This window comes from Pelobates fuscus, chromosome 4 (genome assembly GCF_036172605.1).
Source record: "Pelobates fuscus isolate aPelFus1 chromosome 4, aPelFus1.pri, whole genome shotgun sequence".
NCBI lineage: Eukaryota > Metazoa > Chordata > Amphibia > Anura > Pelobatidae > Pelobates > Pelobates fuscus.
This window is the reverse complement of record NC_086320.1, coordinates 264,192,863-264,213,477: the sequence shown is the minus strand read 5'-3', so window position 1 is coordinate 264,213,477 and position 20,615 is coordinate 264,192,863. Positions and strand designations below refer to the sequence as shown.

General features: G+C 39.6%; 1 protein-coding gene across 2 annotated transcripts in view; it reads left to right on the top strand.

Annotated features, from left to right (window-relative positions):
* STARD3NL (STARD3 N-terminal like) overlaps positions 1-20,615 on the top strand; it is a 70,126-nt gene that overhangs the window by 9,699 nt on the left and 39,812 nt on the right. For both annotated transcript variants that reach the window (XM_063452084.1, XM_063452083.1), the window contains 5 exons: positions 7,394-7,693; positions 11,303-11,377; positions 13,838-13,915; positions 15,151-15,204; positions 15,287-15,404. In XM_063452084.1, the coding sequence (XP_063308154.1) occupies positions 7,466-7,693; positions 11,303-11,377; positions 13,838-13,915; positions 15,151-15,204; positions 15,287-15,404 (553 nt within the window). In that variant the 5' untranslated portion in view covers positions 7,394-7,465. The remainder of the gene's footprint in view (positions 1-7,393; positions 7,694-11,302; positions 11,378-13,837; positions 13,916-15,150; positions 15,205-15,286; positions 15,405-20,615) is intronic.

The following is a 20,615-nucleotide window of genomic DNA, read 5'->3' as shown; positions in this document are numbered from 1 at the left end:
AGAATACTCCATAGAAAGAAAAAAATATTAAAAAAGTGGAAATGCTTTAGGTGCTTGGAAGAATTATGTACCGGTAATATCGAAAATACGTCTTGGTTCTTTTACATAACTTCACTCCATAGCATTATTTGTTTTTCTTTAATGAACGTTTAACAGTTATTTTTGTGTGTGTGTGTAATTCAAAAATATATATACATACTGTAACGGACCGTTTCACACACAAGAGGATAAAACCCAGTTTAGGCGATAATCCCCTTTTTGAGAGACCGGCACAGCTACTGCAGAACACCAAACTCCCGAACTGGATACAAGATAACACTCCGAACTGGAACAGCTGAACAAGAAAAGCATACAATCCGCTTACACTCCTGGCAGTCAGCTTACAATCCAATTCCCCCCAAGAACGAGACGACACTTCATTTTGAGGGTTAAACAGGAACGGAGAACTGGCTCATCCAGCCTGGCTTTTATTTCCAACTCACACATACAGGCCACACCCAGGGGAGGCATAAAAGAACCAATGACATAGATGTTACCTCCCACACATCCCCTCCCCTTAGTGTGACACATAATCCCATTATGCATACAGTTTAAAATATACTTTTACACAACTTTCCTAACTCTAAAACCATACATCACATTCACATAAAAATACATATCCACAATCTATCCATTCAGGGGAACAACATATTAAAAATGGCATGGATCAGACCAGGGGTTCAAAAGTTAGTAAAGTATCTTTTAAAACCCCCTACCTTTCCAGCTCAGACTGTTTTTTACAGAGCCTTCTCTGTGCTGGAGAAGTAATCCAATTATCTCCAGCACAGAGACAGACTCCATTAACCACATGGTTACAGAAAAACATAAAACACTTTAAAATACAGAAAGTTACTTTTTATCCATAACACACAGACATTTCACATATCCCCAGATAGCTGGGATCTAAGCGCACAAAACTACTGAATAGCGCGCAGATCTTATTCACACAGTACAATTGCCATGGAGCTAAAGTCTTTCCCATAGTCTTTCATTATATGAATAGGCTCCAGGGTATAGCTATCTGGGTTAACACATTCACATAAAGTCTGGTCCATAGTCCAAAGGCAAGAGGCGGGCAAGCAGCCCCCTCCAAGGACACGTGGCGAGGTCGGTTTCGCCACACATACATACAGTCAATATACTGTAGCTATACCCCTATTATTTTTGCCTAGATAAGGTATCTTTAAATAAAACTATTACATTCTGTATTCGAAATTGCTGTTTAGTGAATGAGCAAGTGCGCTGAATCTTGTATGTTGTATGAATTGGCCTCAGTAACACCCTTGTAAGTATGCATGTTAGGGTGAGTGCAGCCCTCTTGTTTTTTTTATTTTTATATATATATATATATATTACACTGGTGTGTTGTAGCTAAACAATTCTGTTGCATACAAAAATAACAAAACCGCTCATTAGAGTGAGCTATATTATTTTGCATGCTGTATCAATTTGTCTCACACACATTACTGTGTGTCAGGATTTATGATTTGAGTCAGCATTTCAAGTTGCAAATGTATCATATATTCACATTGACATGAGAACTTATTACTATGGTTGTTTTTCTGTCTTGTGACCGTCTTGTGCTCTTTGACCAGGGTTAAGAAATGTGCTATGTTTTGTGTTCTTACTCTAGGTTACTTCTCATTTTCAGTCTATTAGTAATTTAACTAAACTATACAAATATGTCCAAAATCCTTACATACGTTAACATGATAACAGCTTTAATGATTTGGTCAGGGCAATCCTGACAACTGATGTTTGTAGTGCTGGACACCAGTCCTAAGCAAGTCTTCATTTTTCCACAATGGCTACCTAAATGGGCATAGTCACATGCTCACACATTTTGTAGGAAGCTAGGGATGGTGAGAACAGATTCCCCTCAGATAATTTTGTAACGGGGAATGAGTTGGGGGAGATCCCCAAGTCACAATGGTATAGCCACAAAGAGCATAGGCTCTGTGATTTAAGTGTTGTGAAAACAGCTGATTGTCTTTTGCACATAGCTTTTAAAACAAGAAAAGTTAATCAATCCCGGGAAAAAACAAAACCAATATTTAGTATATAAATCTCAAATGAAAACAAGTATTTATTTATGCATTTTATCATTGGGGGTATAGTTAAAAATATCTTGCAGACCTTTTGTCTGCAGAGTTTGCAAACCCTCCCATTCTAATCCCACCCTAATATTCTATGGCTGTCAAATCACAGATTTTCCAATGCAGCTCAATGAGAAGTCTTTACCAGTCAGGCGCTCTGGGCAATTGCTGCCTCATGAGTTAAGCTTCACTGTCAGGTCTAGCAAAACCATAAGATGGCACAGGAGCTGGCTTCCTTAGAACACACCGACCCATGGGGTGCAATGTCTGGGTGACTGCCAGGAGGAAAGCGCACAGCACAAGGATGATGTCAGAGCAGGGGGCATGACTTCCACTGCTCCCAGACTCCCCAGCGGTCTTCAGTGGAACTCCTGCCTTCAGCTCCTATCTTGCCTGTCCCATCTGACCACCAGGGGTAAGATTCCCCCTCATCCCCCACCCAAGGTAAGCCTCAGGAAGGGGGAATACCTTTATATATTGGCCGACTTTTTTCAAGACGGTAAGGACTGAAACGTCGACACTTCTTTGTATTACTTGATGCTTGAATAAACAGCACGATTAGAAATATTATTGAGTCCTGTGAGTGCACTTCAACAAGAACCTATATATACTTATGGTCGGAGTTTGCACCGAGGCATTAACAAGACCGGGAGCAGTGAGTGTGGGACACGTGGAAAGTTACATACACATATATATATATATATATATATATATATATATATATATATGTGTATGTATGTATGTATGTATAATTTTTTTTAGATTGTTTGTTCCTTTTTTTTTTTTTTTTTTTTTTTTAAAGCAGCCTCTGCCTCCATTATACTGACCCTACCCCTCTCTACAACCCCGGCCTCCATTATACTGCCCTGTCCCTACCTCTACAGCTCTTGCCTCAATTTTACTGCCCCTGCCCCCCCTATACAGCCCCTGCCTCCATTATACTGCCTTTGCCTCCATAATACAGCCCCTGTCCCCCTCTACTGCCCTTGTTCCCCCTCTAGAGTCTCTGTCCCCTGCTCTACAGAACCTGCATCCATTATACTGCCCCTGTCCTCCCCTCTACAGCCCCTGCCTCCATTATATTGCCCATGCCCCCCATGCTGCCCCTGCTTCCATTATACTGCCTCTGTCCTCCCTTCTACAGCCCCTGCCTCCATTATACTGTCCCCCCACTACAAGCCCTTCCCCCCTTTACAGACCCTAACTCCCGTACTATACGTCCCTTCCACTACAGCCTCTATTCCCCCACACGCAGCCCCTTACTACCATCAACCTACTTCAGCCTCTAACTTACTACTACAGCTCCTATTCCCCAATTAGAGCCCCTAACCTTCAACTACAGCCCTTATCCTTCCCCACTACATCCCCCTACTACAGCCAAAACAGGTAGGGGGGAGGGGGGGGGGAGAGAGACACACAGAGAAAAGGGTTGTGGGAAAGAAGAGGGTTGTATGAGACATACAAGGGAGTGTAAGACAGACTAAACAGGAGATACAATACACTAAAGGGGGTAAGAAATTCAAAAGGGGGTTTACGAGACACTGGTGAAGATGCATTTTTGAGGGAGAGGGGAATGGGGTGGCAAAATGCATCTTCGCCTGTGTAGCCAAAATCCTTGCACTGACCCTGGATGGGGGGGAGTGAAAGAGACACACAGAGGGGCCTGGGAAGAGACACACAAGGAGCTGGGGAAAAAGAGATACAAACTTGGCTAAGGAAGGGGAGAAAAATACAGGTGCACTGGGGGAGGGAATGGGGATGGAGTATATTAAGAGACACACAAAAGAGGGAAGAAGAGCCCTTTCTACTAATATAAACTACCAGGAAGTAACAGAACCAGTTTTGTGATTAACAGTTAGGGAGGTATACCAAAATGTAAAAAAGAGACACTTTTTTTTTTCTACCAGCAAGTGTGTTTGGAGTGTGCTTTAGGTGTTTGGAATTAAATATACTACGCAAAATCTGTAACTGATTTTTTTTTTCTTTTCAAAATTCTGAAATGCGTATGTGCAAAGTTAAAAAATAATAAAAATGTAACTCAAATTAAACTTGCCTCATACATGGTGCACACCAACAAATATTGCACACTCCACTGGCGCTTAGGATGCTATTACAACTTCCCCATTGAAGTATTCTCTCTAAGGCAGTGTTTCCCAATTAGTGTTCCGTGTCCGCGAATAAATTGCGAGTGAATTGCCCCATCAAAGATGGCCACTGCTCCCTGCTGTTCCCAGAAGGTCGGGAACAGCAGAGATCGCGTGGCCGCGATCTTATTAAGTGATCGGGAGATTGCACAGCTATGCATACCTGCCCTGAGCCCGCCCTCTGCCGCTGCTGTATTCACATCTCCATTCCAAAAGCCATCTAATGTGGATCATGCCAACTAAACTAAGTGAACTGTAGTCCACGGCAAAAATGTCTGCCGCCATACGATCTGTGTTATGTCTGGCTTTGAGAACCCTAAATGTTAACAATTTGCTGTAGGCCGCGCTTTTCTTTGCATGAGGCTGTGAGCAAGATTGACAGCCAGTGTTATGACGTCAGACGTCAACCACATGGTTGGCAAAGTACAGGTATTAAATAGACTCAGTGATGTGCAGAGTGTGCGACAAGCAGACAGGAGAGGTAAATAATGTCTTGAATAAACAGTCACTAGGAACCGTTTAGCTGTTGATATGTTACTTTTGGTATAGTATTTTAGGAGTAATTATTTACCATGCACCACACAGACATCCTCTGGAATTTCCTTTTTTATTTTTTTATGTTATTTGTACATTATTTTTCACAGGCAGCTGGTAATCTCCTATTTATATAGGTTTAATAAATATAAAGTATTTTGATGTTGCTATAGAACTATAGAAACGTGTCTGATTCTCTGTTTCAGTGTTAGTCATTTGTTCAACTGTTTAAAGCAGTTTTGTTTGCGACAGTCGAAGCACCATAACCACTGTTTATCAGTATCCTTTGCAGTGAGGTAGTAAAATCTGTAGTATAGTGCTCCAAGACTGACTCTAAATCCTACTTACATTATGTTATTTTTAAGAGCTTTATAAGAAACAGCATCCATTGCAGTCAGGTAGTGAGATCTGTATTTTTTTCAGTTTAGAAAAGTGTTTTTGTACCAACCAACAACGATGAATTTGGACATCTGGTTAAAACAAGGAACTATCGAGAAAAAATACTACTTCTAACTGTTTGACACTTATAGAAACTGAGAAAGACGATACAACAAGAAATCAAGAAAACTGGTCCGAAATAGTTGAATCTACTGTTTCTCAAACAGAGACAAGTGACAAGACAAAGAAAAAAAGAAAAGCACACAACGCTACCCAATCTTCTTCTCAAACAAAGAAAAGAAAGTATGATGACCTTTTTTTATCATTTGTATTCACAAGTGCCAGAAATAAAAATATTCCTCAAGCACAATGCGTACTTTGCAAGAAAATATTGCCAAACCGTTTAGCACCTGCTAAATTACTTTGTCATTTTGAGCAAAACCGCGCAGAGTACAAAGATAAAGACATTGCCTTTTTTTTTAAGCGAAAGCTTCAGGAGTATCATAAGATGAAACAGTTTATGAGCAAAATATTTAAGAATGATAATGAAAAAGCCACTCATTAAAAGGTTTGTGCTACGGCGCAAATTTTTTTGGGGGGGTTCAACGATGTTCGTCTACTATGTCAAAGGGCTCCACAGGAAAAATTAATTGGGAACCACTGCTCTAAGAGATCCAGGACAATAAAAGAGTTATATTCCCCTCCCCATTATATGGTATGGGCTGGTATACATGTAGTCATACATAATCAGGAGTGAAAATTTTGGTTATGAGTCCTACTGAGATGGCACAGTTTACTTTCATTTTTTTTTAAATAAAAATAAGAAACCTAATATTGCAGTCAGAAGGTTCTAAGTAGATAATGTAATATGCTAAAGAATAGTATAAACTATAAAATTAACTTGTTAATATATGCCAACATACACAAATCTTTATGGTGCCATGAGAAAAAAAAATACAAACAAACAAACAAAAAATAAAAATAATAATAATATATATATATATATATATATATATATACACACACACACACACACACACACACACACACACACAATCTGTACAATCCGATATATGTAAAAAAAAAAAAATTTGAAAGATTATTGAATATAGTAGAAATATCAGTTGTAATGTCAAAGGAACACTATAGCGTTAGGAGTACAAATATGTATTCCTGAAACCTATTTAGCAAAAATTTTGATTTCTTCCGATGCTGAGACCACGTTTTCCTTCTAGTGAGGGGAGTGGGATATCGGATGACAGCTGAGGAAGAGGTATTAGGAGGCACGGAGGATAGACGCCAAATAAGCACAGAATTGACATTAGTCAGTTAAGGATTCTTGTTAAATGCTGGCTGATGCCCTAATGACTCTGCCGCCACCGGTGGAGTTACACATTAAGTAGCAAAGGGCTCTATATCTCTGTATGTGCAGAATTCCACAGTACAATTTTTCTCATACAGACTCCAAGCAGCATGACCACTTCAGATCTCTTAAAATGAACACTCTACCATAACCACTACAATACACTGCCCTGGCCACTTCATTGTTGGTAGTCAAACTATTTGTTATCAGTTAGACTTCTTACCTGGGTTCTGATGCACCCCCAGCCCCTGCCTCTGTTCCTCTGCCAGCACTTTTGTTAGTGCTCCAGAGTGACATTTATTTTAAGACTGGAAGTTGGATGATTGATTTGTTTTGGTGATTTTAAGTATTGTGAACCTGCATTCTTTTAATAGTATTTATTTATTATTTGTGCCTTGAATGGTGAATCAGTGGACCATGCCCCCCCTTTCGTTGGTATTAGATACTCTCATGGAGTAGGATCACAGACTCGTTGGATAGTGGATAAGAGTAGAAAGATGGGGAAGAGTTTTTTTTTTTGTTTTTTTTTTTTTTAAAAGACAAAGGTAATTGCCATAGAATCCTTCTAATGAGCTGTCACACGCACTGTAAATAAAGTATTTACAGGCATAATTAAAGAAATTCAATTCGCCTGAGAAACTCTGTTTATCCTTTTACATGTTTGATTTAATTTACTTTCATTTACTGAAAACTTTTCTAGAATTTATTTTATTCTAATGCAGAGCTGTGTTTTTATTTCAATTTTGCTTTGAATTTTTTTTTCTAACTCTTGCCCCTGTTCCTTGATACTAAATTTCACATCTGTTCTTGTGTTGCCTCATTGTTTTATTTCTTTGCAGATATGCTGCACCCATATGGACTCATTCCCAAGTGATGTGAAAGGCGAGAGGAAGCTGTTTTAAAATTAAGACATGATGAACCATCAATCAGATGACGTGCCTTGTATGCAGAGCAGTCTCCTGGGCTCCCATAGCTCTCTGCATGAAGTCCAGTCAATCAATAGTGCGGAACTGGTTGCCAGACTAGAATCTTACGAAGGCTCTGGAAAAAAAGGAATTTCTGATGTCAGAAGAACATTCTGTCTGTTTGCAACTTTTGACCTACTATTTGTTACATTACTCTGGATTATTGAGCTCAATGTGAGTAAATCATAATTTTAAAGGTATATTTAAAGGAATACTGTAGTGCCAGGAATGCACAATTGTATTCCTTGCACCCTCATGCCTCTCCCCGGTAAATAAAGGGTTAAAAGCCCTTTAATTACTTATCCAATCCCAGTACCGATGTTGTTCGGCGCTGGGTCGACGCTCGACCCCTTCTCTGTCCCGCGATGAGCAGGGTCTTATGCGCATGTGCGGGCAAATGCCGCGCGCGTTATACCTCCCTATTGGAAAGCATTGAATCAATGTTTTCCTATGTGGAAAATCTGATGCTGGAGATCCTCACGCAGAGCATGAGAATGTCCAGCGTCCGATAACGGACTAAAGCTCTGTTTTAATTCATGAAGCACCCTAGTGGCTGTCTGGTAGACAGCCACTCAAGGCAGACTTAGAGCTGCAATGTAAACATTACAGTTTCTATGGAGCACCAAGTGCAAAAGGGACAGTGCACCCAGACCACTTCAATTAGCTGGAGTGGTCTGGGTGCCTACAGTGTCCCTTTAAATCCATCTGTTGAAGCCTTTATCAGATCGGGTTTTCTAAAAATTGGATTGGACCCTCATGAAGGAGGCAACACCTCCTCCGTAATTTCAGTGAGGGAGTAGAGGTTAGCAGTGTGAAGGGATGCCTTGGCAATGTAATAATATAAGTAAAACAAATTTTAATTTTTTTTGCTCCTGGGGTGGACCTATTTAGAGCTAGTGGAAGAGACATTTAGTGTTAGCAATACAGGGTTGTGTTCATAACGCTACAGTGTTCCTTTGAAAGGAAAATTTAGTGATATCTTCTTTATGGAAAGCAAAACTACTTCTGTGATGCAGGTTTGCCCAGGGGCGGATCCAGAACTAAATCTCGGGAGGGGCACTGGTGGTGGGCTGTAGTGTAGCGGTTTGGGGCTGTAGCAGGTTAGGGGGCTGTAGTAGAGCATCGAGGGATGTGTTGGGGGTAGGGGATTATAGTGGAGGGATGGGGCTCTAATTAGATGAAATGACATTCACAGACACCTACACTGGCATACACACACACACACACACACACAAAGATACAAACGTGAACCTACACAGGCATACACACATACCTACCCATATGCACAGCGGCACACACAGATACACATACACATTTACAATACACACATACATATACATACACAGATAAACGCACACACACTGGCACATGCACAAAGATACACACATACACTGACACATGCACAAAGATGCACACACATACCTACATATACATGCACAGTTTACACACTGGCACACAGATACAAGCACACATACCTACACATACTTACACAGAGACACACTGACACTCACAACTACAGATACACATGGACACTCACAGATGCACATACACACAGTGACACACACAGATTTACACACACACAGATTTACACATACACACACTGGCAAACATATATATATACATACACATACACATGTCGCTGGGAGCAGAGACAGCACAGCTTCCCTGCGGTCCCATCCCTGCTCTTTCTGCGGCCGCCATCCCTGCTCTTTCTGCGGCCACCATCCCTGCTCTTTCTGCGGCCGCCATCCCTGCTCTTTCTGCGGCCGCCATCCCTGCTCTTTCTGCGGCCGCCATCCCTGCTCTTTCTGCGGCCGCCATCCCTGCTCTTTCTGCGGCCGCCATCCCTGCTCCTTCTGCGGCCGCCATCCCTGCTCCTTCTGCGGCCGCCATCCAGGCTCCTCCAAAGGCCGCCATCCCTGCTCCTTCTGCGGCCGCCAGAACAGCTCCTCCAGCACACCCAGCTCTCTGCCCTGCACGACCCCCTGGCCGGTCGCCCACAGGTAATATGTTTAATGCTGTCCGTGTATGTGTGTGTGGCTGTGCTGGCGGCCGCTGGAGGAGCTGTTCTGGCGGCCGCAGGGAAAGCTGTGCTGTCTCTGCTCCCCCTGCCCTCGCGCGCTACTGAATGAGACCGGGGCATGGTGTGTGTCTGTCTGTGTCATGGTGTGTGTGTGTGTGTCTGTCTGTCTGTCATGGGGTGTGTGTGTGTGTTTTAAAAATAGTGTTTTTACTCCCCTTTTTTTCCCCACCCCATGCTGGTCTCCCCTCAACTGGCCCTGCCTCTATAGCTGAGATCATCAAGCTTGCCATAGGATTGGCTGCACAATGCTACACCGATCAGCATCTCCTCATAGAGATGCATTGAATCAATGGATCTCTATGGGGAACCTTCAGCGGCTCCAGAGCATGGAGGCTTCCTGACACAGAAAGCACCTCTAGTGACTGTCACTAGAGGTGTCACTAGGAAGCGATGTCAACACTGCTTTTTCTCTAAAAAGTCAGTGTTCACATTGAAAAGCCTGCAGGGACAGGCTATACACACCAGAACCACTACATTCACCTGTGTGTGCGCCTGCTAGTGAGTGAGCTTGCTTACGTGTGTGTGTGTGTGTCTCTGCTAGTGAGTGAGCTTGTGTTTTTATGTCAATGAGCTTATGTATATCAGTGAGATCGTTTGTCTATGAGGCTGTGTATCAATGAGCTTGTCTGTGTCTGCATGTGAGTATGCTTACTGCATAATTAGACATTTTACTATGAAAGGACCAATATTTTATATATATATATATATATATATATATATATATACACACACACATACTTACACATGCACACACTTGCACACACATACTGGCACACAGATACACACACACACACACACACACACTGATACATACCTAAACATACACACTGACACACACATTGCAGTTGACATATTATTAACCACCCCCTGCTTCCATACATTTTGGTTTCATGGAGGTGAATTCCTGGAGCTGGCTGAGGCTGATGTGATGGGAGTCTGCCTGCAGAGCTCTTTCTCCTCCCTCCTCCTCTCTGAATTTCTTCAGTTTTCCCAGCCCGTGTGGTCAGTAAGCTGGGAGGAAGCAACAGTCACTTCCTCCCAGCACTCTGCTCATATTAAAGGGGCTCAGTCTCTACAAAATTTAAATGGGACAGTGTCTGGTGGTAGGTAGTTCTGCCTACAGGAGCTGCTCTATTTTTCTCAGGGGAGGGGAAGGGGCAATTGCCCCGTTGCGCCCCTCCCCCCAGATCCGCCACTGGGTTTGCCCTGCATAGCCACTGCACAGGGCAAAAAAATGTGACACTGGTTATTGCATGATCCACGGAATGTCATAATTATTTTGGAAAAATACCATGCCAGCAATACCATATATGTTACATAGTGGTAAGTACTTCTTGGAATTTAGAGTTAAAATTCTAGGGCCTGTTGAAATCTATTATTTAATTAACAAATGTCATGGTAATTGAGTCATTTTTTTCTGCTTGTTATTAGGATATAGTGAGCAATCTAGAAGATCATGAAATAGTTTTTAAGAATAATGGAACATATGGAAATGTTTTAACCCCGAATGAATACCTCTGTTTTGGGAGCACTCTAGGCACTATAACCCCTACAGCTCGCTGTAGTAGTTATGGTGCCAGGAGTGCTCTGACTTCCCCATCGAGAGGAGTCAAAGTAAGAAGCTTGCACTCTTGTTTTAAAAATTATATAATCACAGAATAAGCAACTGCTGTAACATGAATTGCTTTATGTCTTATTAGACGCATGGCATTTTGGATGCCTTACAGAGGGAAGTCCTACAGTATGACTACTATACTTCATTTTTTGACATCTTTGTAAGTATTTTTCCTAGGGTTTTAGATCTTATTAAGGTTCCATGTATGTTTGATTTTACAATGCTGTGAATCATTTAGGGTTGTACACCTCCCAACAATCAAGAGGGAAGAAACGAGACACAGTGGGATGAGCCTTTAGGGGCTGTCAACAGTGATGCGACCCACATCATTAGGGACGCTCATAATGGAAGGGGAAACCATCACCTGACAGCCTGCCTGGCCCATAGCCTTTAGGACTAATGATGAACTATGCTGCCCGGGTATAATTCCACTATCAGTGGCACAGTCCTGCTTTAGTTCGCTAGTGCCCGCATCTGTTGACACCAGGGAACTAAAACGGGACTGTGCCACCAAAAGTGGGACTGTTGGGAGTCCTAATTTGGCAGGTCCCGGTGATACCCATCCACTTTAAAAGTGAAATCACCTCTATTCTTTTGTAACCTAGTGGGAGGCTCCATCTACAATACCCACCCCGTTGCCTGACGTCTGCTGTCCTTTTGGAGGCTAGACTTACTTAAACCTATCCAATTGTAATTCTGCATTTTTAATTACTAGGGTATAGACAAAATTTAATACAGAGCCTCTTTTACGGTAAGCTAATCCATTTATAGATGTCATCTGATATATTCCCAGGCTTTAGCTTTGAATTAGACCGTTGTATCACTATGTAGGTTGAAAACAAAGCAGGTAAATATGACTTTTTCCATATGTACTTGCCTCTTCTAACTTATACGTTCCACACCCACTCCAGGGAAGACACTGATCTGACCAATCAGTGTCCTATCCCTAGGAATGCTGGACAAGTGCATTTGGCATCACTGGCAGATTTACACAAATGCAACTGGAATATCTATTTACCTTGCAATAGGGGGTCGAGAGAGGGAGTCTGATCAGTGTGACCATGCAGTGCAGGCTCTCTTATTGGGTTTCAGTTTCCTGCTGCTACACAACAAATATTCTGTTTCTGTGGACTGGTCTAAAACTGAGATTGGTGGCAATGAGGGAGGTGAGGGGACTGAAAAATTCATCTAGCTGAGTATTTAGCGCATCAATGCAAGTTTATACTACGTTAGTAAGCGTTTTATTAAATAGTTTTCAAAGGTTTAAAGCTCCTTTTGCCTCTTCTTGTGTTTTCATTGCCAAAACTGTACAGATTTTTATTTGTTTGTGTATTTCTAATTATGAATAATTCTGAGTAAACCCGCAGCCACGAAGAGGTGGAAATTAACATTGCTACTTTGAAGCATCCAGTTGTATTGACAAGATATATATATATATATTTTAGTTAAATTGCATACCATCTTTTGTGATTTGAGAGGTCAGCGATGTCACTCTGAATGTTTATAAACTGCAAGGGAGATGGCAAAACAGGCGCTATTTTGGGTGATAGACATTTTATTGGTTCCCATGGTGATTACTCATTATTTGAATATTTTCCACACAACAGCACCTGTCTTTGTCTTAATAAATTTTCCTCTACAGGGACAGAGAAATTGGGGGGGAAACGAATTCAATATCTGGCATGCAACGGTTAGAAATCATTTTCATAGGTGTACTACATTTTCCTGAAAGAAAAGTCCTGCGCTCACTCCCATCACTGAGCGGCAGCAAAGACTACAGTACACATCAGCCCCAATATATAGTAAAAACCAAAGAAAAACAAGTTACTTGCGCTCTCTTCTTAATCCCTATGTATTTTTAAACAAATTGAGTTTTTTTTTGTTACCTCCAATGGCCATGAGAGGATAAGCCCACCTGCCAACGTCAAGGCAGATCCCCCCCAGGTGGGTCCTAACTCTAACCATTCACCATGCTTCCTTGAGCTTCTGGCAAAGATCTCTGATGAGACAGAAAGGGGTATTTTCTATATACACCCCTATATATTATTAACCCTTAATAGGGAACACATGGGATGGGCGGCTGCATTGTAACAAGGCTGAGTAATACAAAAATGGATACTATACACTATATGGTTTTTACTATATATTGGGACTAATGTGTACTGTAGTCTTTGCTGCCGCCCAGTCATGGGAGTGAGCGCAGGACTTATCTTTCTGCATTTGTATCCATCTTTTTGTATCGCTCAGCCTTGCTACAATGCAGGCGCCCATCCCATGTGTTCCCTATTAAGGGTTAATAATATATAGGGGTGTATATAGAAAATACCCCTTTCTGTCTCATCAGAGATCTTTTCCAGAAGCTCAAGGAAGCATGGTGAATGGTTAGAGTTAGGACCCACCTGGGGGGGTCTGCCCTGACGTTGGCAGGTGGGCTTATCCTCTCATGGCCATTGGAGGTAACTAAAAAAACCCCATTTGTTTAAAAATACATAGGGATTAAGGAGAGAGTGCAGGTAACTTTGTTTTTCTTTGGTTTGTACTACATTTTCCTGTTGCCGGAAACAGTCTATCATTTTACAGTTGCACAGAGATCTAATTTAACCCTGTTTATTTTCCATAGTTGCTATCAGTCTTTCGATTTAGCATGCTGATTTTTGCATATGCAATGTGCAAACTGCGCCATTGGTGGGCTGTAGCGGTAAGTTCCAATTGGTTCACACTATAAAAAAAAAAAAAAAAAAACTCACACAATGTATTTGTTTAGCAATATCTGCATAGTCATGTGCAAACAGTTTTTCTTTAGTTTTCTCTGATTTCTTTGTTCTTAATTTAAAAAGTTTGGTATAGGCAAATCCACTATATGTATAAATTCACTATATAGGGTAAAATAAATGACTGGTTTCTTTAGTTAACAAAAAAATGCTCTGTCTGCTTATTCATGTGCATGTGATGTGCTTAGCCTGCTAAAAATCTCACATTTACATTGCATCAGTAATGTGTGCACAGGTGCTTCTTATTATGTCCTGTTTGAGGAGCAGGAAGAGAGGCAGCAAGTTGGTCAGATGCAAGATATAGTAGTAAACATGTCAAAAGGAGTTTATCTTCCTCAAAATGTGTTTTGAAGTTGGTCTTGTCTCCCATGCAATACAATGGTGTAGAATGACTCCCATAAGGTGCCGTTGTATGTCTACATCAGTGTTAATGTCTTTGTTTTATACATATACACACAGACAGCACAACGCTCTTATTTCTGTTGTGTTTTTGCCCAACACACGTAGAGTGTGATCACTACAGAAAGTAAAGCAGAAAGACAAGATAAATATACATTTAATGCTTTTGAACGCCAACTAATTTGTTAGTGTTCACAGTGCATCCTCTGATGACAAGACAGAGCATTCCCAGGTATAGGTCTTCCTGGAACCAGCAGGAGCTATCCCTGCTTGTGGAAAGCAGCTGATCATTCCTTGCTCTTACAAATGTTTGTGACCTTTTCTCAGAATGACCTCATTATGTGAAAATATCAAAAGCACAAAACGATACCTTAACTTGGATTACAGACCGATAGATCAAATTATATAATTTGTACTAACAGGGGCATTGCAAGCAAAATAATTTAGTATATCCACTTGTGAGCTTGCCTGAAAACACATGCAATTATATGTATTGTTAATTTAATCATGTTAAAACCCACTGCCATTTTTGGGGATTTTATGAAGACTGAAATCTACTTGTGAATAAGGCCTGCCAAGTTTTTTATGTATGGGTTTTTTGTTTTTACTTTTTGATTAAGCTGTTAAACTGTCATTTTTATATTTTCCTTCTGAGTGATTTATTCCCATCTTTATAATCCAAACAATTATACTTTTAACATGCACCTGAATTATAAAATGTATATATATGAATTGCAGTTAACTGTTTTTTTGTTTTTTATAGATCACTACATCAACTACATGTGCCTTCTTGTTAGTAAAAGTAATTTTATCTAAGGTATGTTATTATTTACTTAAGCATTCGTTTCTATTCGTACCTTGAAATAAAGTGATGCACATTGTTTGTGTTTTGATTTCAGCTCTTCTCTCAAGGTGCTTTTGGTTATGTCCTTCCTATCATGTCCTTCATTCTAGCCTGGATAGAAGCTTGGTTTCTTGATTTTAAAGTATTGCCTCAAGAAGCAGAAACAGAAAACAGTGAGTTATTTTTAAATTTAAAGCTGACGGGATAGATGCTTGAAATTCTGTCAAGATACCGTATATACTCGAGTATAAGCCGAGTTTTTCAGCACATTTTTTGTGCTGAAAAAACCCAACTCGGCTTATACTCGAGTCAGAGTCTGTATTATGGCAATTTGCATTGCCATAATACAGACCGGGGGAGAGGGGGGCTGGCAGAGCTGTACTTACCTGTCCTGCAGCTCCTGTCAGCTCTCTCCTCCTCCGCGCCGTCTGTTCAGCACCTCGGTCAGCTCCCAGTGTAAGTCTCGCGAGAGCCGCGGCTCTCGCGAGACTTACACTGGGAGCTGACAGAGGGAGCTGCACAGACCGCGCGGAGGAGTAGAGAGCTGACAGGTAAGTACAGCTCTGCCAGCCCCCCTCTCCCCCCCCACTGAACTACCAATGACACTGGACCACCAGGGAAGGAGCCCCCCTCCCTGCTATGTATCAAGCAGGGAGGGGGGACGAAAAAAAAATATAATAAAAAAAATAAAAATTAATAATTCAGTTAAATAATAATAATAAAAAAATATAATAATATTAAAAAATAAAATAATAATTAATAAAATAATTAATAATATATCAAAATGCCCACCCCACCAACGCATACACAAACACACACTGCATCACACACACTCACACTTCATTCATATACACACACACTGCATTCACACACACTGCATTCATACACACACTGCATTCATACACACACACTGCACTCATACACACACACACTGCACTCATACACACACACACTGCACTCATACACACACACACTGCACTCATACACACACACACTGCACTCATACACACACACTGCACTCATACACACACACTGCACTCATACACACACACTGCACTCATACACACACACACTGCACTCATACATGCACTGCACTCATACGCACACACTGCATTCATTATATACACACACTGTAAATAAATATTCAATTAATATAATTTTTTTAGGATCTAATTTTATTTAGAAATTTACCAGTAGCTGCTGCATTTCCCACCCTAGTCTTATACTCGAGTCAATAAGTTTTCCCAGTTTTTTGGGGTAAAATTAGGGGCCTCGGCTTATATTCGGGTCGGCTTATACTAGAGTATATACGGTAGATTCTATTGGACACTGACTCTTCAGTAAGTACTGAGTGGGTGCTGTCCATACAGCTCATCACTTTGCTCTCACTGGCCCAGAGCACATATGCAAGGGAGGGAGAAAATCTGGTTATATATATATATATATATATATATATATATATATATATATATATATATATATATATATAAAAATTGTATTATTATTATTTTTTTTTTATTATTACATAATAGTAATAAAAAAACAAGGGTGTACATTAGCTGATGCAGGAAGGCAGATAAGGCTGTAATAAGGGAGGGATGTTTTCTGCCGGCAATGGTAGAAGCTGAAAACGTCTGTTGTCAGCTTGCTGTGCATGTTGACGACAGACATATTTTTTTCCAGATAGTTGACATTAGGCTGCCTAAATTATGTGTGCCCCTGGAACAAAAATGTGCAGAAATGCTTCACATACAGATTACTACTACCATGACCTCTTCTAAAAGCACAAGTGGTCAAGGTGGTTTGACTAAACCTTTAAAAGTTACTCACCACTGCAAGCTTGCAGGATCCATTTCACACTCACTAGGGCTACTTTTTTTAATCAACAGTGGCTGGAGGCAATTGGAAATGTTGAGTCTTACACAGGGGTTGTAGCAGAATATTTATCTTAATAATAATAATAGTACACGATTATATAATTCACAAAATTGCAAAGTGTGTTTGAAAAATATAGAAACAAAATTGTTAGACTGCTAGACTCAATATTAATTGTTACAAAGGCACAATGCCGCATGTGAACTAGCCCAAGTTGGTATTTTTTTTTGCAATTGGAATGTCCGTTACATTGGAGGTAACTTTCAATTGGGTTTTCCTATTTTGCACAACAGGTAATATAGACCCAGTTAGTCAATCGGGTTATAGTGAGAGGAGAAAAATAAACTAGTAAAGCAGGAAAGAGACAGAAAGCAAGGGTATGGAGATTGAGGGTATTATAGATTTAGAAAAGGGGGACAGAGAGAAACACAGTGTGAGAAAGGAATTGGGAAAAGGAAAAAAAAAAGAGAATTGGAAACTGTCAGAGGTAGAAACAGGATAGGCAGTCAGGATGGGGTATCTGAAATACACTCCAAGACCGCAAACTTTATTTATTTCTAGGGTGATAATTCTTCCATCGTTCCTGGATATAAATCTGTGTTAACTAGTACTATACAGATACGAAATATATGTCATAATAAGAAACTCAAATACTTCATAAAATATTCAGAATCCGTATACTGAACTACTGAGTTAAAGGCCTGTATATGTGAATACGCTAAATACCTTTAATTATACCAGTGACTAGAAGGGAATAACACTCATATTACACCCATACTCTAAATTCATCATAATGACTATATTATATGATCACATATACCCACAACAGTTATTAGTATTCTAACTTGTACTGTATTTTCTTGTTATGTTTACAATGCTTGCAGTAGGTACTTGATATCTAATTACATTGAAACCTGTTCTGGATTGTTTATGATTTACTCTGGCTAATGAGCTCACTATTCCCCTGTGTTTTTATTTCATACCCAGTGAAATTCCATGGGATATGTAGTTGTATTTGTGCAGTGCTGTATCTACTTCTACGAGAACTGTTGCTTTATTTTAAATCTAGGGATCAATAAGCAGCCCTTAAGCTTTTCATGTATTTTAACACGTTAACTCATCTAAAAGGAGGAGGGAGGGCTTGACAGTATGAATGTGGTGGAGTTTATAGGACACTGCAGGCTATTTTTTAAAATGTATTTTCTTCCCCCTTTCTTTGGCTTTTAATTGTACGATAAGAGACCAAAAAAAAAAAACCCTTTCACTTCCATTTAGATATGTATTATCATACTTAAGATGAATTACCTACTAAGTGACTTATCAGGTGTATATTGGACTTTGATGCATGCAGGAGCTATAAAAATATGTATATAAATATGTGAAGACATAGAATAAGAAAAGAAGATATATAAAAATACATGCAATTGACAATATCAGTAGTAACCAGCTAGATATAATCAAAGGTAAATAAATAAAAAATTAAAGGGACACTATAGTCACAAGAACAACTACAGCTTATTGTATTTGTTCCGGTGAGTAGAATTATTTCCTTCAGGTTTTTTTTCAGTAAATAGTGCATTTTCAGAGAAAACTCCTCAGATGGCTACTAGAGGTGCTTCCTGGGGTAGTGCTGCACACAGTGCATTACTGCCATTCAGTATCTCCACCGTCTGCATGCAGACATTGAACTTTCCTTATAGAACCAATGGATCTCTATGATGAGATGCTGATTGGCCAGGGCTGTCTTTTATTTGTGCTGGCTTTGTCCCTGATCTGCCTCCTTGACAGTCTTAGCCAATTTTATGGGAAAGCATTGTGATTGACTCAGACCACCACTTCTGACGATGTCATCAGACAGGCAGGTCAGGCGCAGAGGCAGCAGCTGCAGATTTAAATACTAGTAAGATTATACTATACTTAGGGGGGCAAGGGCAGCCTGGGGAGGCTAGATGTTGGTTTGAACACTAGAGAGTAAGGAATACATGTTTGTGTTCCTGACCCTATAGTGTTCCTTTTAAAAATTGAACTCATAACTAGATAAAACAATAATAGTAACAGTTCCAATACATTAGTGCAAAAAAAGGGAAAACAAAATAAGAGTCCAGTTATTGTAGCACATAAGTTAGTACAATACCACAGTGCACATAAAGGGAGCAGAATGGTAAACTAAATGGTAGTATAAATATCCATATATACCCTTATGCAACGATAATCTAGTACTCAAGTCACTACAATGTGATACATTTGCAGTGCAGTACATAAACTAGCTGACTGCCTAATAAAACAAAGGTATCCAATCGTTGTCCAGTGTAGCCTAAAAACAAAAAAGAAAGACCTATCCTAGTGCTCACTGTATTAGCTGATGCTTTATTCAAAAGAAGGATTAAAAACACTAACAAGAGTACATCAAACAAATGTCATAAAACATTTATTTTTAACATATTCTTTACTACCTTTAATCAGGCTTGTTCTCCAATATGCGAATTCGAATCAGAGGTGATTGGGATAATGAATCGCTCATAGTGTATATATAGGAAGAAAAGGGAAAGATACGTTTATCAAATATAGGCAGCCTTCGATCTTGTCACTTAAGGTGTTAAAATATCATACATTATATAAAAAAATAACCTGTTGTTGACAATTTAATATGCATAAAGAATGCAGGTAGTAATGTATAAATAAAAAGTACTGGTATCCCAATGTTGCTCTTAGTAGGAAATATCCTTGGTATTTCCTTAATCAAAAAGATCATAAAAAAGTGCATAGGGAAGTAGAGCTTGTATATAAATAAAACACTTGTATTGATAATGATAAAAAACATAGAAATACTTTTAGAATGAATACATATCTACATACTCCTAAAAATAGGGCATAAAAAATATCAAAATAATATATCTAGCTTAAAATAAGCATATGTGTAGCGTATAGAAGTGGGCTAGAGTCCTGCAATATTCATCCAGCTTGTTATACGCTACACATATGCATATTTTGAGCTAGATATCATATTATTTGCATAATTTTTATGCCCTATTTTTAGGAGTATGTAGATATGTATTCATTCTAAGTATTTCTATGTTTTTTTTATCATTCTCAATAAAGTGTTTTATTTATATACAAGCTCTACTTCCCTCTGCGCTCATTTTGTTTTTTTTATGTTATCTTGTTCTCCAATATGGGATTCATTTAACCCCTTCAGGACGGAGTTAATAGTGCACGTTCGGATCAAAACAAAACGTAAACAAAAACTAGAATTTGCGCTATATGTCTGTTCACCCGTAGTTCCCCTCTTTCATATTATATGCACCCACACTTATTATATATCATTTTGTTCAGGAGAAACAGGGCTTTAATTTATCATTAACTATTCATATATGGAACATAATTTATTATGAATAAAATTTTAAAAAAAATTGAGAAAATAAGATTTTTTTTAAAAAAATTGCATTTCCGTCTGACATTTTAATTGTGAATGTCATAATACTGTTGCACATATTTGTAATCAGCGATGT